We start from the raw sequence: 25,868 nt of genomic DNA, 5'->3' as shown, positions 1-25,868 counted from the left end.
TTTGAGACTATCCTTGACAGTTTGATTTAAGCTCTGCTTTGGACTTATTTCATAGAATCAGAATCGTAGAGTTGGAAGGGACCCTGAGGATCATCCAGTCCAACCCCCTTCAATGCAGGAATATGCAGCTATCCCACACGAGGATCAAACCTTAGTGCTATTAGCACCAAGCTCTAATTAGCTGACTTTGTCTCAAGGTTTCATTTGGAGCATTTATTCTGCAGGCCCCTAGTTTAAATGAACATTCCTCAGTAGTGCCCTCACATTTCCCTGAAACCCACAAAATCTCTTCTGCCTTCAATTCCTTATAATTTGGGCATTGTCTCCTTTCATGTGTCCCCTATTGATTCCCTGATTTCCAGAGTGCACCACTGCTTTGCAAGGAATAGGATTCCATTTCATCCTTGTTGTTGTTTAGTCGTTTAGTCGTGTCCGACTCTTCGTGACCCCATGGACCAGAGCACGCCAGGCACTTCTGTCTTCCACTGTCTCCCGCAGTTTGGTCAGACTCATGTTTGTAGCTTCATCCTTAAATTGCACCAAATCCCTGAAAAGCAAAAGGAGGCAGCCAGTTCGTTGTGACACATTAGCCTGAGTTGTTTTTGGAGGCAGGTGGGTGCTTGAAAGGAGGCATGTGTGCTGGTCAGCACAAGCAAATGTTCATTTCCACCTCTTCCATCCCCAGCTGACCATGAATGACTTCAGTGTACACCGGATCATCGGGCGAGGGGGCTTCGGAGAAGTTTATGGCTGCCGGAAAGCAGACACAGGGAAGATGTGAGTAGCTTTGTTTGTATTTGTAATGCATCCATATAAAATCCCCAAGTAACAGAACAATCAACGTGAGGGGCATTGCAGTGCTGTGTGTTTAATTGCTGTGGTTCTCCACTTTGGCTGGGAAGTGGGATGCCCTTTCCACCTGAAAAAGCCAGCAGCAAGGTGTGTCTGAGGAGTGGGGAGTGATGACCCATTGAAGCTTCATTGGCTCCCAGTGGGCTTATCACATTTTAACTGAGGTACAGTTAACATGCTTTTATCCACTGCTTTATTCATCTAAACAATTTCCTTCTAAATTGTGCCAGTGAATGCTGTTTTCACCCTTAACCCAGGGTATGGGTGCAGCATATCTATATGTGAATGTCCAGTTTTGTCTGAGCAGGTACCCCCACCCCAAACTGTCCTTGCTGCTTAGGCAGTCTGGATTTTGCTATGGGCTCTGGTCCCTTTCCAAAGGGGCTGGATCACCTCTTGCAAAATGCATTTCCGTTTTCCAGACTGTTGTTGGGCGAGAACAATGGCCTCTTGAGAAAGCATCCCTTAGGTGATGAGAATTACACCAGATTGGGGAAGGCTACTGTAGAGTGACTTATAAACCAAAACTCACAAGCAATAGAGGTGGGATAATTGAACCAGAGGAATTGTAACTCAGTGGAGCAGCATCTCTTCTTGAGGGACCAGAAAGGTGGACCTTGCCTATGGCAGCATTCCCTGAACCTCTCCTGAACTCCCAGTTTACCTACTTTTCTGCCTTCAAACTACCAGTTGAAAGTGATGAAAATTGAATGCTCTGTTAAAGCCCCTTTCTCAACAAGTTACAATTTTCAGGTATGCAATGAAATGCTTGGATAAGAAGAGGATCAAGATGAAGCAAGGGGAGACTTTAGCCTTGAATGAAAGGATCATGCTGTCGCTCGTCAGTACAGGCGTAAGTATGTTCTGACTCTTTGCTCATTCTCTTAACGTTAATAATAATAATAATAATATTGGGAAATTCCACCACAGGGCAGACTGGGTGTTGCATGCTTTTAATTTTTACATTTGTATTTGTTGTTTTAACAGTGGCATTTTGGTTTTACTGTAACTCACTCTAGGATCACTACCCAATGAAGTTTAGGATATAAATTCAACCAGTGGATTCCCGGAGGTATTCTGCAGCCATATAAACAAATGCTCCCTTCTGTTGTGAGTTGTCACTGCCAAAATAGGGGTCAACCTTCAGCTGAAAGATACCAGCAGGTGCTTTCCAGAGGCCCTTGAAATTGGGTTGGTGACTAAATGGATGAACACAACAAGACATGAAAGTATGAGGAAGTCCTTGTCATGTTAAGCCAAAGTCAGTCTGGCTACAATAGTCTGTTGTGTGGCCACATTTGAATCGTGGTGTACAGCAGTCTTCCCCAACCTGAAGCCCCAGATACTAGTGGGCTCCAACTCTCAATGCCAGGGCCGGCCTGCCCATGCGGTGGGCCAAAGCAGCTGCCTTGGGTGGCAGAACATCAGGAGTGGCACCTTCCACCGAGAGCTGTGTGAGCACTCATTTGCCCCATGAGATCTCACCAGAATTAGCCATCATTGCTTTGCAGTCACTGCCACATCACCCAGGTAAAGGAGGGATTGGCAGGGCAGCCCCTTCCCATTTTGCCTCAGGTGGTGAAACAGGATGCGCTCTCCTGCCCACTGCCCTTGACCTCTGGCTTTTGGGACTGATGGGAATTGGAGTTCAACAGCAACTGGAGGGCATGAATTGCCCTGAGACCTCCCAGTATAGGGCGGCATATAAATAATAATAATAATAATAATAATAATAATAATAATGTGCCTGATGCTCAGCTTTGGCCAGCCTGTCTCAAGCAAGGATATTATAGAGCTGGAAGAAGTACAGAAAATGGCAACCGAAATGGTTGTTGGAGCAGGAACACCTTCCTGATGCAAAAAAGCTAAAGCACTTAAGGAAAAAGGTTCCTGAGGAAGGTCATTAAGGAGGTTTGTGAAAGTAGGCATGGGGTAAAGAAAGTGGAAAGCTTTTCTCTGTCCCCCAAGAGGTCATCCAAAAAGTAGTTTGGTAGGAGATTCAGGAGGAAATGAAGAAAGGTACTCAGACAGCACCTAATAAATTTGTGGAATTGATTGTCATGAGTTGTGGTGATGGCCACCAGCGTACATCAGAGTCCTGCAGCAGGATCAGACCAAAGGCCCATCTAGGCCTATCTTCCCAGGAGTCACCCACATGCCTCCAAGAAGTGTGCAGGCAAGACATAACTGCAACAGCATCCCCCTTATTTGTTCTCCCCAGCACTTGGGACCCAGAGACTTCCCACCTGGAACTGGAGCTTCCCACCCATACTGGAGGTAAGATGCTGCCACCAGGCAGCCTTATCCTCCTCTGTGGATTTGCCTTGCACCCCTTTCAAAACTATCTAAGTTGGTGGCTTTGGGGAAGGGCTGCACATAGCTCAGTGGCAGAGGGAATCTGATTTGGATACAAATCCCAGCCCCTTGAATTTCCAGAGCTGAGGTAGTGCTGGGAATGATTCCTACCTGAAATCCTGGCCAATCATCGTTAACAGTACTGAGCTCAGTGGACCAATCATTTGACTTGGTATAAGGCAAATTCCAGCACAGCCAGCACCACACTATGTAGTAGCTTAGATGACTTTAGGCCAATCTATGAAATGCTGTCCATATGGAACCTCCCTACCCAGAGGCAGTGTGTTTCTGCACACCAGTGGCGAGGGAGTTGCTTTCTGACCTTGCTTGTGGGCTTCGTGGAGGCATCTGAAATACCTGGAGGACTATCACATGGAAGACGGAGCAGGCTTGTTTTCTGCTGCTCCAGGAGGTAGGACTTGAACCAATGGATTCAAATTAGAAGAGAGGAGATTCCGACTGAGCATTAGGAAGAACGTTCTGATGGTAAGAGCCGTTTTGACAGTGGAACCGATTCTCTTGGAAGTTGGTGGACTCTCCTTCTTTGGAGATTTTTAAACAAATGTTGGATGTCCTCCTGTAAGATTCTTTAGCTGTGATTTCTGCATTGCATGGAGTTCGTCTCGATGACCCTTGCTGTCCCTTCCAACTTTGAAGTTTTATGACATTATGATCCGGTTGCTTTGATCCAGCAGGACTCTTCTTCAACCCCTCGGTGCTATAATAAAGGACTTTATACACTGAATGACTCTACAGCCATGATATGCAACAGCGGATAGAGATCTTTCCATTTATCTTCAGGATCCAGTTGGCTTACCAGCATTTGAAGAGGCGAATTTCTTGTTTTACATCAGCTCCGTCCTTTCCTGTGGTTGTGACCCAGTGTTTCTCCTGTCACATAACAAAGCTAAAAAGATACACATGTCAAGTGCACACACAGCACACAACTCCAAATTCTCCTTTCTGGGCTGATTAGGAAACACACATCAAAGTGGCAGCATCTTCAGAGAAAAATAACCTTGTTACGTCAAGCCAAAAGTAGCTCTGATTGCCATAGTTACTGGGGATGCTGGCAGAGAAGTTGATTATTATTTTTTTGTTCTCAGTGACTGTTCCAAATGAATTCACGATTTCCTGATCTATAAAAATGAGTCTGCTGGAAAATGAAACTAGGATAGTGAATAAGAACGTAAGAAGAGCCCTGTAGTTGGATCAGGCCAAAGGGGGCCCATCTAGTCAAGCATCCTGTGTTTTTTTTTTAAAGTCAATCCGTTATTAGGCATAGCAAACCACACATTATCAAACAAACACCATATACAAATTGTGCAAAATACGAGATCCTGCATCCTGTTCTTGCAGAGGCCAGCCAGATACTTCTTCTGGGAAGCCTGCAAGTGGGACACAAGTGCAGCAGCAGCAGCAGCCTCCCCACTGGTGGTTCTTTGCAACTGGTATACAGCGAGAGGCATGCTGGCTCTGACAGTGGATGAAGAATGCCATCATGTGGGGGTTGAATATGGCAAAGCAAATAGCATCCCAAGGGAAGGAGTGGACCTTACTGGGATCCCCAGGGCCTGGTTTCCTCCAGATGGCCTAAGGACTGAAATGGCCCGACTGTCCTTTGAGCTTTTGCAGGCAAAAAAGAAAAGGAAAAAAGAGCACTTCAGCCAGAGGTGTGTGCGCCCTGTAGCAAGGCTCTAAGTGTCCATGTGGTGAGAGTCCATCATTTGCTTTGTCACCCTCCTTAAGAACTATGAGGGCAGCTTCCTGGTGGCAAGAGGCAGCCTTTGACCATTTTATGTGAGAGCACACTCTTGTATGGTTGCCAAAGCTGCTTTGCCACTGCTTGATAGAATGTACTGTATTTTTGCTCCATAAGACGCACCTGACCATAAGACGTACCTAGTTTTTAGAGGAGGAAAACAATAAAAAAACTATTCTGAACAAAACAGTGGATGTATGATTTTTGTGGTTCATGCTGTGGCCACAGACATGTGATATGACAGTGAGTTTGGGGTAGCCCAATGCAAAAATCCTGAGAATCCATGGGGATCCGTGCTTTGTAACCAAGTTTTTGCGCCATTGCAGCCCCACGAAACAGTGGGTGCTTGGTTTTTTTGGTGCAGGCTGTAGCCATGGACATGCTTTGTGATCTGATGGTGAATTTGGGCTGACCCAATGTAAAAATTCTGAGGATCCATGCGGATCCGTGCTTTGTAACCACATTTTTGCACCATTGCAACTCACTCCCACTCACTCCCACAGGAGGCAGAGGTGGCCACCAACTTGGATGGCTTTGAAAGAGCATTAGATACATTCATGGAGGAGGAGGAGGATATCAGTGGCTAGTAGCCATGGTGGCCATGCTGGGCCTCCACTGACTGAAGCAGTAATGCTTCTGATATCAAATGATGGGAACCACAGGAGGGGAGGGTGCCCTTGTGTTTGGGTCCTGCTTGCGGGCTTCCTATTAGGGCATCTGATCGGCCACTATGAGATCAAGATGCTGGTCTACATGGGCCATTGGACCGATCCAACAGCCAAGCTCTTCTGATGTTCTCTGCCACTGAGTCCTTCCTGTAAGGGATCCATTGAGTTTCAGGAGAGTTATGATCTTATATAGGAGTACACAAGCCCCTTCAGAGAAACTTCAGACTTGCTACCTACATTTGTAGTGGGAAGTTGAGGGAATGTGTGGAGACTTTTACTTTATGCTTCATTTATATTTCTGTCCCCTCTTATCCCTAGGCACCAGGGTGGGCATCTCTATTTCGCTTCACATAATTTTATCCTCACAGTGATCCTGTGAAGGAGGCTGAATGTATAATTGATTGATGAGACTCACTGCCAAAAGATGTCATGATGGCTGCCAGCTTAGAGGAATTTTAAAAAGGGGAGGGGATTGTTAGACCAATTCATGGTGGAAAAGTCTAATAACAGTGATGACTAAGTGGAACCTCCAGCTATCTCTGAACACCAGTTGCTGGTTAGTTACTGTGTGAAACAGTGGACTAAGGTGTGTGTTATGATGCAAACCTGCAGTTGAGATTCCTGCGTTGCAGGGGGTTGGTCTAGATGACCGTCAGGTCCCTTCCAACTCTACAATTCTGTGATTCTAAGAATCCATAAGCCAGGCTTTCTGAGGTGGACTGTAGATCTGAAAACTAAATGGACAGTAGGTCATGGGTCTGAGCCAAGCTTCTCATATTCCACTGCTGGTCTTGTCGTTCCATGGGGAAAAACAAAGACTGAGAGTTTGTTGAGAGCCAGCTAATAATTCTAAAAATCTTGTGAACTTGGATTTCCTTGCTGGGATATAGTTGTCCAGAAGCTGCCCAGGAGCCTTGCAAGAGCCACCAAGCCCCACTACCTGCTCCCTCTCAAATGCCTGGTTGTCCTTGTAAGAGCCACCAAGCCCCGCTACCTGCTCCCTCTCAAATGCCTGGTTGTCCTCCCTCAGTGCAGGCATCTGTGTCTCCTGTGGCGTCTTTTACCAGCCTGGTACCCACCAGTTGATTTTGGATTCCAGTTCCCAGCAAGCATCCCCAGCAGCCAGCATGGCCAACGACCAGGGATTATGGAAGCTGGAGGGCACCAGGTTGGAGAAGACTGACCTGTCATCAGGCCAGATCGATGTGCACCCTCGACCAGGGTGTCTTGGGCGTCTCCCGGGTGTGTCCCTTAGCTGCCGGTGGCGCAGGCCTCGATTCTTGGCACGCTTGACAGGCGGAAACCCAGGCAGTAATGGCATCGTCCATGTTAGGGCGCCAGACCTAACACCGAGCCAACGCCTTCATTTTGACAATTCCCGGGTGGCCAGTGTGCAGAGCCTCCAGGACGCGTTGACGGAGTCTTTGGGGAATCACGACGCGGTCTCCCCACAGCAGACAGCCACGATGAGCAGGCATCTACTGGGAGTCAGCAGCTGGTTCCCATGAGGCTGCAACCTGGCCTGCCTAGAGGTGATGGTCAAAGTATGGCTTGCCTGTAAAGGGTGGGGTCTCAGCCCTTTGGCCTCCACCTCCTTTTCAAAGCAGTTATGCGGCAAACTTGGGGACACATGTAGGATGATCAGGGGGCTGGGACTAGGACTGGAGGATGTCAGTTGGTGGCAGGTCCCAGGTCTGGCCAGCTCTTCTTCCCCCTTGAATTTAGGGGGAAGTTGGCCTGGAGAGGAGAAGACTGGGAGGTCTTGATCTTCAAATATCTAAAGGGTTGTCATATGGAAGATGGAGCAAGCTTGTTTTCTGCTGCTCCAGAGGGCAGGAAGCAAACCAAGGGATTAAAATGACTAGAAAGAAGATTCCAACTGAACTTCAGGAATAACTTACTGTGGGTAAGAGCCATTTGACAGTGGAACAGACTGAGAAGGTGGTGGACTCCCTTTCCTTAGAGGTTTTTAAACAGGTTGGATGGCCAGCTGTCCTAGATGCTTTAGCTGTGGTTCCTGTAATGCAGGAGTTTGGACTAGATGACCCTCAGGGTCTCTCCCAACTCTACAGTTCTATGGTTCTGTGAACTAAGGATGCTTCTAGGCAAGAATCAGGACACGGCAGCACAGCATCCAACTCTTTCAGAGGCTGTTTGGTCTTGCAAAGGTTTGGTGCTTCTTAGTACCAAAAGCAAACCATAAACTTGTGCCTTGTGCCTACCTGCTGGATCCAGGAGGGGCCAGGAAGGCAGTATCTTGCTTGACAGAAACCCTTTGCTTTCTCTCCCGCCCCAGGACTGCCCTTTCATTGTGTGCATGACTTACGCCTTCCACACCCCTGACAAGCTGTGCTTCATTCTGGACCTGATGAACGGTAAGGAAGATCAAGTGGGAGATCTTGGGGTGGGAATATGCACAGATTGCTATGCCAAGTTCTGAGCTTTGCAAATGGAGGCCAGTCCCTCCATTTGCAAATGGAGGACAGTCATGGGCTTTCACCTCCCCGCTCTGCTTGCCAATGTTGGAAACAGGGTCAGATCCAGCAAGGCCATTGCAGTGTTCTTTTTTAAAACAAAATTATTAACAAATTCAACATAACAAATCAACAATACAAATCATCTTCATTGTTTTTTCCCCTCCCATTTTTCTCCCTCCCACCTCCCCAACAAACCCCCCTCCCTCCCCCCCAGGACTTCCCTCAGCTCCTCTCTCTGATTTCTCATCTCATATTGTTCTCTGCATATTATAAAATTCTATACATCCTTATATTATCTACCCTCCATATTAACCCAATAAATTTGTGTATGTTTATTCAAAACCTGCCAAGGAGTCCAGTTCATTTTGTTGTCTTTTTAAATAGACTGTAAAAGGTTCCCATTCTTCTTTAAAGTCACAGTTGTCTTTATCTCGCAATTTACATGTCAGTTTCGCCAGTTCTGCATAGTTCATTAATTTCTCTTGCCACTGTTCTTTTGTTGGGGTTTCCTCATTCGTCCATCCTTGTGCTCTCAAGACTCTTGCCGCCGTCATTGCATACATAAAAAAATTCTTTATTTTTCTTGGCAGGTCTTGTCTAACAATCCCTAACAAAAATGCTTCTGGTTTTTTTACAAATGTCATTTTAAACATTTTCTTCAACTCGTTGTATATCATTTCCCCCCAAAAATTAATTTCTCTGCATTCCCACCACATATGGTAAAAGGTACCTTTCTTTTCTTTACATTTCCAACATATATTTGACCCAGTTTTATACATTTTTGCTATCTGTACTGGTGTGATACATCATGTACATCATTTGCATATAATTTTCTTTCAAAAGAGAACAGTCTGTAAATTTTAAATCTGTTTTCCACAATTTTTCCCAGTCTTCAAATTGTATATTATGCCCTAATTCTTGTGCCCATCTTCATCTTTTGTTTCCCATTCTAGCAGAATACTATATGCATCCTTCAGCAACTTCATTTTCCCTTCTATGACTTCCTTTTGAAATCTAGAAGTAGTATAACTAAATCCTTTCTTGTTATCTTCTTTATACATTTTATGTAATTGCCTAAAGTGTAGCCAACTCTGAAAATGATCTTTTATTTCCTCATACTCTTTTAGTTTCCATTTTCCTTCTTGTTCTTTCAGTAAATCACTATATGTAAGCCACTTCCCTTTCTTTCCAAGTGGCTTGAGCAGCAAAGCTTCAATTGGTGAGAGCCACCAAGGTGTCTTTTGTTCTATTAAATCTTTATATCTCTCCCACACCCTCATTAATGATTTCCTAATTATATGATTATAGAATCCTTTATGTACTTTTCCTTTCCCATACCATAAGTATGCATGCCATCCAAATCTGTTATCGTGACCTTCTAAGTCCAATGCTTCTTCCTTTTCCAGTTTTATCCAGTCCCTAATCCATACCAAAACTGCCTCTGAAATATACTCAGAGTCGCAAAGTGATTTCATGCTCTGTATTCAGCTCATAGTGGTGAGGAGGAATGAATGAATGTCCCCTCACAGTATCTGCTTTATATACATTATTTACACAATGGGCTGCACATGATTGGCTAATTCCGGAATTCTACTGTAAGCCAATCAGGTTGTGGATTCACTTCTATCTGGAGCAGGATTGGGTGGTTCCTGCCAACCAATCATACTGCTGCATTGTTCTAGGACCAATCAGACTGCTGCATTCTGAATCCTATTGTTCTAGGACCAATCAGACTGCTGCATTTTGGATCCTATTGTTCTAGGACCAATCAGACTGCTGCAGTTTGGATCCTATTCAACTCAGTACATAACAGCCTCTTTCTTTTATATCTGTAAGTATCTTATGCTTTATCCTTGGGCTTTTGCCCCCCCGCAATAAACTTGGAAATTTCCTTCTGTCATTTTTTGAGGGAGTCATCTTTCACCATTACTGGGACTGTCTGGAAAAGAAAGAGCATTTTTGGCAAAACATTCATTTTTACCGCTGCAATTTTTCCTAGTCGGGAAAGGTTCATTCTACTCCTTATTTCTTTTTATCTCAAGCCGCACTTTTTCATAGTTGTCTTTATAGATATTTATATTTTTTGATGTTAACCATATCCCTAGATATGGACTTCTATCTCAATACTTTGCTCCAGCTCTTCTTCTTTCAAATTCTTAACTAATAACTTAGTTTTATTTCTATTTAATTTAAATCCTTCCACTTCCCCAAATTTATGAATCTTTTCTATAACTCTGAGTAGAGAGTTTTTTGGATCTTCCACTGTAATCACTAAATCATCAGCATATGTTTTTAATTTAAACTCACTTTTCCCTGTTTTTATCCCAGTGATCTTCTTATATTTCTGGTAATATAAGGGCAACCAAAATGGTCAAAGGCCTGCCTTATGAGGAATGGCTAAGGGAGCTGGGCATGTTTAGCCTGGATAAGAGGAGGTTAAGGGGTGATATGATAACCATGTTCAAATATATAAAAGGATGTCACATAGAGGAGGGAGAAAGGTTGTTTTCTGTTGCTCCAGAGAAGCGGACACAGAGCAATGGATCCAAACTACAAGAAAGAAGATTCCACCTAAACATTAGGAAGAACTTCCTGACAGTAAGAGCTGTTCGACAGTGGAATTTGCTGCCAAGGAGTGTGGTGGAGTCTCCTTCTTTGGAGGTCTTTAAGCAGAGGCTTGACAACCATATGTCAGGAGTGCTCTGATGGTGTTTCCTGCTTGGCAGGGGGTTGGACTCGATGGCCCTTGTGGTCTCTTCCAACTCTATGATTCTATGATTCTATGATTCTAAGTACTTCCAGGACCAGAATGAACAATAGCGGTGATAGTGGACAACCTTGTTTAGTTCCTTTTTGTATCTTACAGTCTTCTGTTATCACCTGATTTACAATTAATTTGGCTTTTTGTTCTGAATATATTGCTTGCATGCCTTTAAAAAAATTGGATCCACAATTAATTTCTTCAAGTAATTTTATCATAAAATTCCAAGATACGTTGTCAAAAGCTTTTTCAGCATCCATAAACATCACTGCTGCTTTCTTTTCATTTTTAACCTCTAGGTATTCAATTACATTCAGAATATTTCTTATATTCTCGTTCATTTGTCTACCTGGAAGGAATCCTGCCTGATCTTGATGTATATCAAGCGGGTCTTCAGCACAGTTTGGGGATGGTCCTTCAGAGCATCCCAAGGTTGCTCCCTTTGGGTTCTCCACCAACACTGAATCATTGCTTGAAATTTTTAGATTTCTCTCCTCAGTCATGCATTCTCTTAAGTGGCTTTTGCTAGGATGAAGTTCTCTTTCTTGGGAGGCTGGTGTGGTCCCTTCGCTCTGTTGTGTTCCATTTTTAAATTGTTTTGTGAACCACTTTGATGACCTTTGGAATGCCAAGAGGAATATACCATATTTTTGGCTCCATAAGACACACTTTTTTCTTCCTAAAAAATAAAGCAAAATGTCTGTGCATCTTATGGAGCAAATTTGTGGTCCCTGGAGCTGAATTGCCCAGGGGCAAAAAGCAGATCATGCTCTTTTTTTTGAAAGAGGGAAGTGGGTGTTGAAACAAAGCCACTGATAGCAAGCGATCAGAAGTGAGATAAGGGACGCTAGCAAGAAAGGAGGCTGCCTGGGAGGGGGGAGGTAAAGACAGCAAACTTGCAAGGAGAGGAGACAGGAAGGCTAAATAAATGAGAAGAGAAATTAGAAGAAAAGGAGGAGCAAAAAACTGCTCCACCCTAAAAGACACTAAGGCAAACAAGAGGGAGAGGAAGCAGCTGATTGGTGGGATCGGGAGAGAGATAAGGGACACTAGTGGAGGCTGCCTGGGAGGGGGGAGGTAAAGTCCATGGAACCTCAGGATTTTTACATTGGGTCACCCCAAATTCACCATCAGATCACATCGCATGTCCATGGCTACAGCCTGCACCAAAAAAATCATGCATTCACTGTTTCCTGGGGCTGCAATGGTGCAAAAATGTGGTTACAAACAACAGCAATGGGATTAATTAACAGTCTGTGGGCAGGTAGGGTCTTAGCCTGCGTGCCAGGTGGAGCTGGTAGACAGCTGCCCTGGACACAGAATTAACCTGCACCTCCATGGACAGCTGTGAGTCCAAAATGACTCCCAGGCTGCACACCTGGTCCTTCAGCGGCACAGTTACCCCATTCAGGACCAGGGAATCCCCCACACCCGCCTGCCCCCGTCCCCCAAAAATAGTACTTCTGTCTTGTCAGAATTCAACCTCAATCTGTAAGCCGCCATCCATCCAACCGCCTCCAGGCACTCACACACGACCTTCACCGCTTTCACTGGTTCTGATTTGAAAGAGAGGTAGAGCTGGGTGTCATCTGCATACTGACGAACACCCAACCCAAACCCCCTGATGATCTCTCCCTGCGGCTTCATATAGATTTTAAAAAGCATGGGGGAGAGGACAGAACCCTGAGGCACCCCACAAGTGAGAGCCCAGAGGTCTGAACACTCATCCCCCAACACCACTTTCTGGACACGGCCCAGCAGAAAGGAGCGGAACCACCGTATAACAGTGCCCCACTCCCAGCCTCTCTAGACGGTCCAGAAGGATGTTATGGTCGATGGTGTCAAAGGCCGCTGAGAGATCCAGCAGAACTAGGAAACAGCTCTCACCTTTGTCCCTATCCTAGATCATCAACCAGCACGACCAAGGCAGTTTCAGTCCCATGGTGAGGCCTGAATCCCGATTGGAAAGAGATCCAAATGGTCCGCATCCTCCAGGCGTGCTTGGAGTTGTTCAGCAACCATCCGCTCAATCACCTTGCCCAAGAATGGAAGATTTGAGACTGGGCGATAGTTGGCCATATTGGCCGAGTCTAAATATGTTTTTTAAGAAGCGGTTTAATGACCGCCTCTTTCAGCGGGTCTGGGAAGGCTCCCTCACAGAGGGAAGCATTCACCACCCCGCAGAGCCCATCGCCCAGCCCTTCCCAGCGCACTTTTATCAGCCAAGATGGGCAAGGATCAAGGAGACAGGTAGTCGGTTTCACTTGCCAAGCAGCCTGTCCACATCCTTGGAGGTAACAGATTAGAATTGATCCCATGTAACAAGACTAGACAGGACTCTAGCACTCCCCTGCCCTGGCCCTGCTCCCACGGTGGAGTCTACCTCCTTCTGAATCTGAGTGACTTTATCTGCAAAAAACTTTGCAAAAGCATTGCAGGAGATCTTGGGGTCCCTACCAGGCCCCAGTGATGCAGGTGGTTCCGATAGATTGCGAACCACCTGAAAGAATCTCCTGCTGCTGTTTTCTGCAGATGCAATAGAGGCGGTGAAGAAGGCCCTCTTCGCTGTCTCCATTGACACTTGGTAGGCTGGACGTTGAGCTCTAGCCCTTGTCCGGCCTGATTCAGAATGAGTTTTCCGCCACCGGCGCTCTAGCCATCTCAACGATATTTTTTTTTAAAAATAATATTTATTAATAATTTCAAAATTGCAGAAAAGAAAGAAAAAAATTAAAAACAACACTACAATACATAGGGGGGGGGGGGAAACAAGAGAAAAAAAACAAGACATAAAAACCAATGCAACAATACAGCAAAAAGATTAAAACGTATTTGGATGGCATGCATATTTATGGTATGATAAGGTCAAAGCACACAAAGCATTTAAAAATCATATTGTCAGAAAAGCACTGTTTAATGTTTGGATAAGATACAAGGATTTATTGGAAAATAAAACCCCAAGGTGGTTGTCACCGATGGAAGCGAAAGCTCTGAAAAGGCTCAATATGGAGGCCAAATGGCCGAAATATTGGGAAATCTTGGAACAAGAAGGAGATAAATTGAAATTGCAGAGTTTCGAGAAACTAAAAAACAAAGTGAGAGATTGGCTTCATTATTATCAGATCATGGAGGCATATAATTTGGATAAGAAAATTGGCTTCCAGGTGGAAAAATCAAAATTAGAAACAGAACTGTTAGAACCCAAAACTAAGAACTTGTCAAGAATGTATAACTTGCTGTTGAAATGGAATACTCAGGATGAAACGGTGAAATCTGCTATGATTAAATGGGCACAAGATGTTGGACATAATATTATGTTTGCTAACTGGGAACAGTTATGGACCACAGGTATGAAGTTTACGGCATGTAATGCCCTAAGAGAGAATATTATGAAAATGATATACAGGTGGTACATGACCCCAGTCAAGCTTGCAAAAATCTATCACATGCCCGATAATAAATGCTGGAAATGTAAAGAAACTGAAGGTACATTCTTTCACCTTTGGTGGACGTGCCCAAGGATTAAGGCTTTCTGGGAAATGATATATAATGAACTGAAAAAGGTATTTAAATATACCTTCCCGAAGAAACCAGAGGCCTTTCTTCTGGGCATTGTCGGCCAATTGGTGCTAAAGAAGGACAGAACTTTTTTTATGTATGCTACAACAGCAGCAAGAATACTAATTGCAAAGTATTGGAAGACACAAGATCTACCCACTTTGGAAGAATGGCAGATGAAGGTGATGGACTATATGGAATTGGCAGAAATGACTGGCAGAATCCGAGACCAGGGTGAAGAGTCGGTGGAAGAAGATTGGAAGAAATTTAAAGACTATTTACAGAAATATTGTAAAATTAATGAATGATAGAATGATGTTGGATAGTAATTAAGCGGTTTCTAGCTGTAATGCTTTAAGAGAATATGAAAAAAGGGGTATAAATGGGTTAAAATCTAATGGAAAGGATTTGCTTAACCAATAAATCGAAGTGGAATACAAAAAAGGGAGGTATGAGGAGGTCCGGGAAACAAGCTAAAGGAAAATAAGAAACTGAAAATATGTGTGTTTTTAACTGTTTTTATTTTGTATTTCTCTTTTTTCTTTTTCATTTCTATTATAATATTCTAAAAAAAAACCTTAATAAATATCTTATAAACACAAGATTAAAAAAAAGAAGGGAAAAAAAAACACAAATCCCATATTACATATCTTTAACTTCCATTTGCTTGTTTCATTGACCTCCTCACACCTCCCTTTTTGTATTCTAGTTTAATTGATTATTTCAGCAAATTCTTTCCATCTTTCTCAATTTTTACTAAATAATTTATCTTAACAATTTACCTATGAATTAACTCAACAGATCCTTTCCATCCTTTCCCCATATTCTGTTATTCAAATTACCTTAAGTTATTTAACCTTATCTTACCAAAAAATACTTTAGAGCTTAACACTTAATACTCGATTATACATAACTCCTGATATCTTTTCTACTAGAGTCATATAGTTTCATTCCAACATTTCCCCTAATGTTCATTAATTTTAGGCTAATTCCCTAGGGGAAAAAAAATTCTTTATAAATTTTCTTCCAATCTTCACCCAACGTCTCTTCTTCCTGGTCTCGGGTCGTGTCAGTCCTTACTGTCCATTCCATCTAGTCCATCAACCTGGTAATCTAATGTCCGAGGCCCTTAAGTCTCTTCCATGTCCCTTCTTCAGATCTTCTTCTTCTTGTTTATACTTGCACTTTTCCTTGTCTTTTGTTGGTCTCTTTCTTAGTTTCTTTCCTTTCTCGTTGGGGAGTAGGTCTCTGGGGGATTCCAACCCAAAATTATCTTCGTCTCCCTTCATCCAACCAGCCCATTCCCCACAGTCCCACTCCCCACAGTCATCAATGTAGTCCAAAAAATATTTAAAAACATATTTCGAGGTCTCTCCAAAGTTAAGAATCTTCTCAGCTCCAGACTCCCCCTGGCCGACTCCAACTTCAATCTTCCAAGAGAGCGGCTTATGCTCCTGTAGGGCCTCGGGTCTCTCCATTTGTATTATTTGAGGTGCAATCGCAACCTCCTCCATTATCTTCTGCACTTGCCCAATCAGTACAGGTTCCTGAGTTGGTCCCTGAATAGTTTCTGTATCAATATTCCCTGTTTGCCACAACAGTCATCAAATCCATTTTCTCATTCATCAAATCCATCTTCTCATGCATCTGTTCCAGCAAGGCACTTGTCTTGCATAAAGCAAGCACCAAAACTTCCTCCCAGTTCATATTCAGTCAAGGTCAAAAAGGCCTGGTCCCACGATCTTAATCTGACAGCTGTAGAGTCCTCAAGTAGACTGCAGCAACAATTTAGCAAGCTCCCTCTAGAGGAGACAATATCTATTTGTATCCTTTTTTTTTAAGGCAAGTCCAACAAAGGAAAATTACTTTCGTTTTTCAGATATTTTGTTTCTTTAGAATGCAGAAGGCAACATTGGAATCAATTTATTTCTCTTCTTTAGCTATCTTACAAAGTATTCCATTCACAGTTAATGAACCTCTCCAAGAATTTCTGTCTCTGACACCCCGTTCCCAGGTTATAGACAGTGGAAACTTATCTTTCTTCACTCCCTCTCCTGCAGGCGTTAAACAAAGTCCCCCCCCCCTTTTTCTCCTGCTTCCAAGGGGGTTTCAGTAATTATAAATGAAGGAAATTTAAACTTTTTTAATGACTTTCCAGGCTTTAGCTTACAGGGTTTTTGCTTCAGTCTATGTACAAAAAGCGGAAGGCGGACTTCCTGTTTTGAACCTTCCCGCTTCGGTGCCAAATTAAAATATTTCTTATCCAATTTTCCGTTTCTACTCACGGGTACTTGTTTTAAATCCAATTGTCCACAGGAAAAAGTCAGCGCTCTCCGGCAATGGCTGTGCGGCTTCACTCTGTGAAAGTAGCAATCAGCTCGCAGCACCGCGCCACTCACCCCACTTCACTCCGGAGCCCCAAAATGGGGTTCCCGGTGCATAGGGGGGGCGCTCCTGGTGCCCTGCCGAACCCCACGTTCCCAGGCTTCCTCCACCTGGGATTTCTAGCGGGTCCCCACCTTCACCGCGGCGGGAAGACCCAGTTTCCACAGAGCCAGTTCCTCCGGTCGGAGGAACTCCGCCATTCGCCGATGGCGCTAACCCGGAAGCCCCATCTCAACGATTGTTTCATCGCCCTCAGCTCCAGGGAAAACCACGGGGCTGTCCGGGCTCCATGCAATCAGAGAGGGCACTTCAGAGCCAGACAGTCAATAGCCCTGGTTAACTCTGCATTCCAGCGGGCCACCAGGGAATCAGCTGAAAGGCCATCATCTTGGAATAAAACATCTCCTATCACTCTCTGGAAGCCAATTGGATCCATTAAGTGGCAGGGGCGGACCATCCGAATCGGTCCCACCTCCCTGCAGAGGGGAAGGGTTGCAGAGAAGTCCAGTTGCACCAGGAAATGATCTGACCATGGCGCTTCTTTTGTTTCGCTTTTAGTTAGTGTCAGATCACCAACATCCGTAGAGGTAACCACCAGGTCTAAGGCATGTCCGTGGCTATGAGTTGGGCCAAACTTATTCAGGGACAGCCCCATGGAGGCCATGCGTTCCACAAAGTCCTGAGCGGCCCCTTGTAAGGTCGTGTCAGCGTTGATGTTAAAATCCCCCAGGACAACCAAACTAGGTGTCTCCAGGAACATATCTGCCACGACCTGAAGCAGCTCAGGCAGGGAATCCTTGGTGCAGCGGGGAGGTCGGTACACCAAAAGGAATCCTGTACTGCCCCTATTGCCCAACTTCCAGAGCATGCACTCAGAAAACTGGGTCTTCCCAATAGGATGCCTGGTGTAGACTAATGACTTCCTAAAAATCACTGCAACCCCCCCTCCCCACCCACATGACCTGGGTTGCTGTGCATAAGAGAAACCTGGTGGACAAGCAGCAGCAAGGACAGGCCTATCTGTTTCATCCAACCAGGTCTCTGTCACACATGCCAAGACAAATCCTCCATCCACAATCAGGTCGTGGTTGGCAGTGGTTTTATTCATCATTGACCTGGCATTGCACAGCAACACTTTCAGGTCATGTGGGTTTCTCTTGCTGATTCCAGTATCCTTCCGGTCAGGACCAGACCTGGAGGCAGGGATAGTCCTCAAACAACGACTAAGCCTGCCTCCTCGGTAATGACATGGTTTGGTCTTAGCATAACTCCTCCTCAGGATTTTTGCATTGGATCACCCCAAATTCACCATCAGATCACATAGCATGTCCATGGCTACAGCCTGCACGCAAAAAATCACGCACCCACTGTTGTGTGGGGCCGCAATGGCACAAAAATGTGGTTACAAAGCAGAGATCCACATGGATTCTCAGGATTTTTGCCAAACTCACCGTCAAATCACATGTCTGTGGCCACAGCATAAACCACAAAAATCATACATCTACTGTTATGTTCAGAATAGTTTTTTTTGTTTGTTTGTTTTCCTCCTCTAAAAACTAGGTACGTCTTATGGTCAGGTACGTCTTATGGTGCGAAAAATACGGTATATTGCAAAGCTGTATTGACCAGAGAGTGTTCTCAGGCCTGAGCTTGCATAGTCCTGGTCACTGTTCCATTCCCACCACCCCTGCAGAAGAGGGCCTCTGGAACTTCTGGGGAGCCATCCAGAGGTTGCTGTGTTGCTTCAGGACTGGCAAGGCCCTAGCAGAGCTAGTTTAGCTGCTCCTTTCCTCCCGGTCCCAGATCCAGGGCATGTAAGGAGTCTTCTTCCTCATCAGTAGGATTTGGTCCCCCTCAGAAGTAGGGGGCCTCATGCTGTCATACAGGCAGGCGTCCTCCTGTGCTGCTGGGGATTTTCTGACGCAAGAGGGTCAGGCCATTGGCCTGACCGGCATGCATTGATTCTCCCTAAACCTGTGGTTTCCTATAATGGGGTTTCTTCCTGGGTGGTGGCCTCCGGAGAAATGCTGATGTCTGTTGACTTCCCCCTTAAGTGCTTGAGCTAGAAATAGGGTGGTCTTCTTACTTGACCAACACTGGGCTTGTACTGCCAGGATGGTGGTGGAACTCAGCAGTAGCTCATAGAATCATAGAAGAGTTGGAAGAGACCACAAGGGCCATCGAGTCCAACCCCCTGCCAAGCAGGAAACAGCATCAGAGCACTCCTGACATATGGTTGTCAAGCTCACTGGACTCACTCTCAGCATTGGACTGCAGTGTTTTTAGGGAAGGTCCTGGAGTCCCTGACAGGTTCAGCCACTGATTAATGTCTACAAGGAAGGCAGCTGGGACTTGAGTGTTTCAAGACCTTGTCGTCCCAGATGTGCTTTGACTGCTTACAGTTATTGGGCAGTCATTTCCTTTCCCCAGCACTCCATTGTGAGAAACCAATTGGCACTTGCAACTCTGCAATTAAGTGTAGAGGAATGTGTTCATTTGCTTGGGGGAGATTTGGAGGCAAGCATAGGAGGAAACTCTGCTTTGGAAGAGTGAGCCCTGGGGGTTCTGTGTCGCTCTTTTCTCCACTATAGCCTTGCCCATCTTTGCTTAAACTGCAGAATCAATGAAGGCAGCAGAATTCAGCTTTTTCCTGGCACAGGATTTGGATATGTTAAAAGTATTTTTCCAACTCAACACTTGCAATGGTTGACAAAGAAAACCTTTGAAGGAAAGGGGAGTGTTGAGTGGAGGTTGGGAATAGGAAGAGCTCTTCCGGTATGATGGCGGACAGCACTCTACTAATGTGAGCCCATTGATTTTATCTTTTTATTTTCTCTTACTCCTTTTAAAGACTATTTTAATGAATATTGAGCTCAGATAAATTTAAGCACCTCACCCCATTCTATCCCACGTTCCGCTTTCCTGACTCTTCTTGGAGCTTTAAAGCCGCATTGACTATCTTATCACACTGCGAAGAGCTTACAGGAAGATTCATGGGCTGTTCCCACCACAAGTCTGGAGGCACAGACGGAGCATAATTTAGTGTTATGCCAATAACCTTTGGCACACTCCTCCTCCTTGAATAGGATACTTTCAAGGAAAATACTCCCTCGACTCTTTGAAAAATTTAGGGAAGATAAAAGAGCGAGGCAAAGGGAGAGATGACTCAGCAATTAGACAGCCCTGCTGATGCGAGGAGGGGGGTTGGTAAACGCTGCAGAGAATCTGAGGACTTAGAGGAAATGGCATGTTTGCCCCTTACCAAGCAAACAAAAATCAGCGAATTCTTCTATGGAAAAACAAAGGACACTTTTAATATTCCGACCTCGAACAGCTTCTCGCCATTAGCAGAGATAATAGATAAGGAAATTACACCGAAGGAACCACCCACTAAACAACCCATTAACTCCTTAAACAACACCATCACGAGACCAAAAGGCCCCAAAAAAGTTCCAACTATGCCCATTCAGGCGGAAGACTGCATCGGAGAACAAGCAAACCATCTCTCTGAATTACTGCTTGAACACTCTACCACGTTAGACCTAGTGGCTAAAACCGTGGACTGTATCTTTAAATACATAAGAGACATCAAAGGCTCCTTAGAGAAGATTACATCCTTTGTATCCCCAAAAGTTAATGTCAGCCCTGTAGACGTTTCACCGGAGGATAGGGCTGAACCAACGCCCAGAGTACCTGCCCTATTACGCTCAACCCCGCAGACTGGCTGCAAATCTGAAAACGAACCATCTATGGAAGATTTACACACCATATCTTCCTATAATCTTTCGTTACAAGCCACTAGACTTTGTTTAATTATCCTCCCCTTCAAAGGTCAGGTTGTTAACTGGTCGTCTACACATGTCGCAAGAAGGCATTTAGCTGAGCTTCTGGGCGTAGATCCTCTTTCCATCGATCTGAAATCCACTGTCCACATTTACAGCAAGCCACACATGCAGAGGATACTGCTCACCTTTGATTCTAAAAAGCTTCCAACTTATATGATGTCCTTACGAAGCTACCTGACTAATTATAGAATTTTTATCACAAGAGTTTTTATCAACACTAAGATTTGCCCTCTTATTCCCTACTCTCCAGTTAAAAGGAAAGCAATTAAAAATGAGGGCATTCCATCTACTACGAGCTCTACCTCTCCACCCTCAGACTTAATTAGTTGGACAGAGACCCCCATGCCCCTCCTATCAAAGGCTACTCATCTTGAGAATTCGATGGAGCAGGAATTACTTGTCTCCTTCTCCCATCTGCCAAAAGCCGAACAAACAGAGATAACGGACAGACTAGATGAGTTATTACTCTATCTCCGCAACTTTGAAGATCTAGCGCCCACAAAAGAGGCAAATATTCCACCTAACTTGGAGCGAAAAATGGGTCATGAATCTCCTCAGGTCACGGCAGAACACACACCCCTACTCTGCCCATCTGAAATCCACGCCGAAATCTCTGTGGCGCCCCTAATCACATTACCGGAGACTCAACCATCCAATGGTTGCATCTTCCACGACCCCGGGAAAGCCCTAGATGCTATTGAAGAGACAAAATGACTCTCACCCCTACTACTATCCTGGAACGTTGCTGGATGGCAATCGAAAACAAGGGACAAAGACGTTTTAACCTACGTATCACAGTTCAAGATCATCCTGCTCCAAGAAACCTGGATGCAAAATCCTTTCGAACTACACAATTACTTTGCTTTCCATTCCCCTGCCTCAATCGGCCCAAAAGGCGGAAGACCGGCGGGAGGTTTGAGCACCTTCGTATCGACAGATCTAGGAGCCTCCCCTATCCAATTGAAAATCGATAAAAAATGGATTTTGGCCGTTAAAATATTCTCCACCCATTTTAAGATCATATGCATCAATGTTTATATTCACCCACTTATGAAACAAACTGATCTTAAAAACATCTGGAACGAACTGGAAGACTGCATTCTCCTTGTCTCAAATAAGTTTCCCTCTGCCTCCTTAATTATTGGTGGGGATTTTAATGCAAGGCTAGGCCACTCAGACGAACAGTTAATCAAGGAAAGTGGAATGGGTCCCCTAAATGCTAATGATGAACATTGGCCCCTATTCAGGCGTCACTCACTTGACCCAGTTACCAATTTTGCTGGTACATGTCTTTTTTTAATGGCACTTAGATTAAACCTTGTTATTTTAAACGGCCTCTCCTCGGGGGACTGCCCTGGCCAATTTACTTACTGGTCAGGCTTAAGGCATTCTGTTATTGACTACATCCTTGTCTCCCAAGAACTCTTCGATGAATATATTGAATTTACTGTAGATATAAGAACCGAAAGTGACCATTTACCCCTAAATCTTAAAAGGACTGAATTTTGGGAACCCTCTAGATGTGGGCTTGCCCCGCAGACTCCTGATCCTAGCGCTTTACAACAAATAGGCAGATCCAGAATTAAATGGTCCCCTTATGTTAATAACCATTTTGGTATTTGGACACAATCAATGGAAGGTCAACTCCTCTGGGCTGATCTGACTTCCAACGACACTGAAGAGACCTCCCCAATTGACCATTATAACACATTAATCCGAAAACTCCAACCGTTATTGTCAAGACCCAGAAGATCTAACCAAAATGACTCCCCTACCAACAAAAAATGGTTTGACCACGAATGCACTCAGGCAAAACTTATACTCAGGGAATGCTTTAAGGTCTTCCAGCAAAATCCTAACCCTATCACTAAATTGGAGTTACAACTTAAAAAAAAGAACTACAAAGAGTTATTAAAAACCAAAAAAAGAACCGCAGACTCTCTCATCTGGCAGGCCCTCATAAAAGCGTCAATAGAAAAAGACAATTCCAACTTCTGGAAAATTATCTCCAGTCAAACCAAAGCTCCTAATGAGGGCACAATAATCCCTGCAAATTCATGGGAAGAGCACTATAAAGTGCTGTTTAGGGAACATCGTCCTTCTGCGCCGCTTAACATCCCCTTAGATAATGATACACCATGGCCCCCAACATCTGAAACTGAAATCACTTCGCTAATTCTACAAATGAAATCTGGCAAAGCCCCAGGAAGTGATTTCATTGTCGCTGAACTTCTGAAAGCGCAAATAAACTGGTGGGCCCCGGTCCTTGCAAATCTATTTTCATATATAGATAAGACAACTGAAATCCCTAAAGATTGGGGACTAGCTATAATTGTTCCCATATTTAAAAAGGGCAACCCCTCTGATCCATCTAATTATAGACCAATTAGTCTCCTGAATGTGATCTGTAAACTTTATACAAAACATCTATGCCTAAAATTATGGGAATGGTTAGATCATAATAACTTGCTAGAAATTGAACAAGCAGGGTTTACATCCGGACGTTCCACCATTGATCACTGCTTAGTGTTAGATTACTTTGTCTATAAGTATGCGAAATATTGGAAAAAGTCATTATATGCGGCCTTTGTGGACCTAAAGGCAGCATTTGATTCTGTATCCAGGAGCAGGCTCTGGGCCAAATTGGCCAATATGGGTATTAACAGAAGGTTATTACTTCTGATGATTAAGCCTCATGAGAACAATACCCTCCAGATAAGACTTGCACAGGACGGCAGACTCTCTAGAGAAATCCCAGTCCAAAGAGGAGTTAGACAAGGATGCCTATTAGCCCCATTCCTATTTAACATCTATGTTAACTCCCTGGTCACATGCTGCCGTGAAATTGAAACCCACCCCCCTGTGTTCTCTAATGGCAGAAAAGTACCAATTTTAATGTATGCGGATGACGCTGTTCTTCTCTCTCAAACCAAAGTGGGTCTGAAACGTGCCTTAGGAAAATTTAGTGACCAATGTAACACTGAACTGTTAACAATTAACTTTGCCAAAACCAAAATTGTACATTTTAACCGCTCCTTCAGGAAGGATAATTGGAGCGTAAAGGGAAACGCCATTGAACAGACTAAGACCTTCCAATACTTAGGCATTACTTTCTCTTATAATGCCAAATTCTCAACACACTTGACCACATCAGCTATATCAGCAGAAAGAAGTGCAAATGCTATCCTTAGATTATTCAGAAGGAAAGGAGCTGGCTTCCTCCCGATGGCCCTAACAGTCTTTCAGGCAAAATCTTTAGCCCAACTTCTATATGGCTCTCAAATTAGCCCCTCTGCCAACCTTAAGACCCTTGAAACAGTACAATCTAAATTCTTAAGATCATTATTTGCTACCCCTAAGTGTACACCTAATGCAGTCTTAAGGCAAGAGGCAGGACTGCCCAGAGTGGAATTAAAAGTCTGGGAACAAGCAATATCCCTCTGGCTGAAAATCCATTACAATCCTAAGGGTCTATTACCTTGCTTCCTGGCCGCAGTTCCCTATCCTCCTTGGCTTATGCAAATAACTAACAAGATCAAACAAATTGGCCTAAACCCTGAAAATATTTTTATTGGAACTCTGAACAAGGCAAAAGCTACTATCACTCGGAGACTTTATGATATCGAATTACAACAAGAAGGCGCCCTACTCCCAGAGACGTATAGATGTTTAAAAGCTTGGCCTAATTTTGCAGCTGCCCCTTACTTAACTAACATCACTAACGAAGCCTATAGATGGGCTTTCTCTAGAGCCCGCTTTGAGACAATGCCCTCAGCAGTGCTGTACGGCAAATTCACGCGGGTTCCAATGCATGCGCGTCTCTGCCCTTGTATGTCTAATAAGGTAGAATCTGTCACACACATTCTTCTATCTTGCGAATTCTATAGTGAAGAACGAGTTCAACTTATTTTACCGCTTCTATCAAAATTTATACCCCTTCAATATTATTTGGAATCCTCCCCTGAAATTCTTCGAAAATACCTCCTGGAAGATTCCTCAAGCTCAGTATCATATGAGGTGGCTAAATTTTGCACTTTAGTAATTAAGAAGCGTAAATCTCTTCTGTTGAATGGCACACTGCGAAGTTCCCTTGTGTAACCTTTTTTCTTTTCTGAAGTTGTTGCTGATTTCTTGTTGTCTGATCTTGTGGTGTTTAGTGTCACTGGCTTTGGCCGCAATAAACTTGAAACGATGAAACAGGAATAGGAAGATCTGGATGTGGATTGGAAAAGGGGGGCAAGTAGAGGCCAGGAAAGGCTAGCAAATCTGGTTGCTCCTGAAATCGCTTCCTTCTTCTTCTTTGCCTCCTCTTCATCCTCTTGCTGTTAATGGATTTCCCTATATTCACACCCTGTTCCCTCCCCCGTAGTTTGATATTAAACAGGGTAACAATCTACAGTGGTACCTTGGTGTACAAACTTAATCCGTTCCGGAAGTTCGTTCTTAAACCAAAGCATTCTTAAACCAAGGCGTGCTTTCCCATAGCAGTGGGGAAATTTACAAATGGAACACACTCAATAGGAAACAGAACATGTTCTGCTTCCAAGGCAAAGTTCACAAACTGAAACACCTACTTCCGGGTTTGCAGCGTTCTTAATCCAAGTTGTTCACAAACTAAGCTGGTCCTTAAACCAAGGTACCACTGTAGTTAAGCAACTCTTCTTAAGATGTAGACATCAAAAATAAAAAACATCACAGTTAAATTATGGATAAAAATAAGATAATTGCACTCTTAGAAGTAGCTTCAATGTCATTTAAAGATCCAGCTAAGTGATTGGGTCTTAAGTACTGACCTGAACACCATCTTCCCACTTAAGAGTCCTGGAATTTGCTCTCCTGGCCCAGGGGAGACTGCCTAGCTCAATGCAGGCTCTCCAGGCTCATCGGCAAAGGCCTGTCCTGACGCTGCTCCCCTTCTTGTAACTGGAGGTGCTGGAAATTGAGCCTGGCTTGTTCTTCCTGTGAAACTGACCTCTGGGCCCTTTCTCTTTCTCCTCTTCACCTCTAGGTGGAGATCTTCACTACCACCTCTCACAGCATGGAGTGTTTTCGGAGAAGGAGATGCGCTTTTACGCCACTGAGATCATCCTTGGGCTTGAGCACATGCACAATCGCTTTGTGGTCTATAGAGACTTGAAGGTAACGTTTACCTAGGAGATGAAAATGCCACCATAGTGCCACACAGATTTGAGGGATGAGTGCCAA

General features: G+C 44.3%; 1 protein-coding gene across 4 annotated transcripts in view; it reads left to right on the top strand.

The window, feature by feature from the left end:
• Nucleotides 1-25,868, top strand: part of GRK3 (G protein-coupled receptor kinase 3) — a 131,342-nt gene that overhangs the window by 82,607 nt on the left and 22,867 nt on the right. For all 4 annotated transcript variants that reach the window (XM_080979202.1, XM_080979201.1, XM_080979200.1 and 1 more), the window contains exons 8-11: nucleotides 686-777; nucleotides 1,606-1,705; nucleotides 7,934-8,012; nucleotides 25,672-25,802. In XM_080979202.1, the coding sequence (XP_080835328.1) occupies nucleotides 686-777; nucleotides 1,606-1,705; nucleotides 7,934-8,012; nucleotides 25,672-25,802 (402 nt within the window). The remainder of the gene's footprint in view (nucleotides 1-685; nucleotides 778-1,605; nucleotides 1,706-7,933; nucleotides 8,013-25,671; nucleotides 25,803-25,868) is intronic.

Source organism: Podarcis pityusensis (assembly GCF_964106645.2).
Source record: "Podarcis pityusensis genome assembly, chromosome: 13".
Classification (NCBI taxonomy): Eukaryota; Metazoa; Chordata; class Lepidosauria; order Squamata; family Lacertidae; genus Podarcis; species Podarcis pityusensis.
Note: the sequence above shows the minus strand (reverse complement) of the source record. Positions and strands in the feature narration are given on the sequence as shown.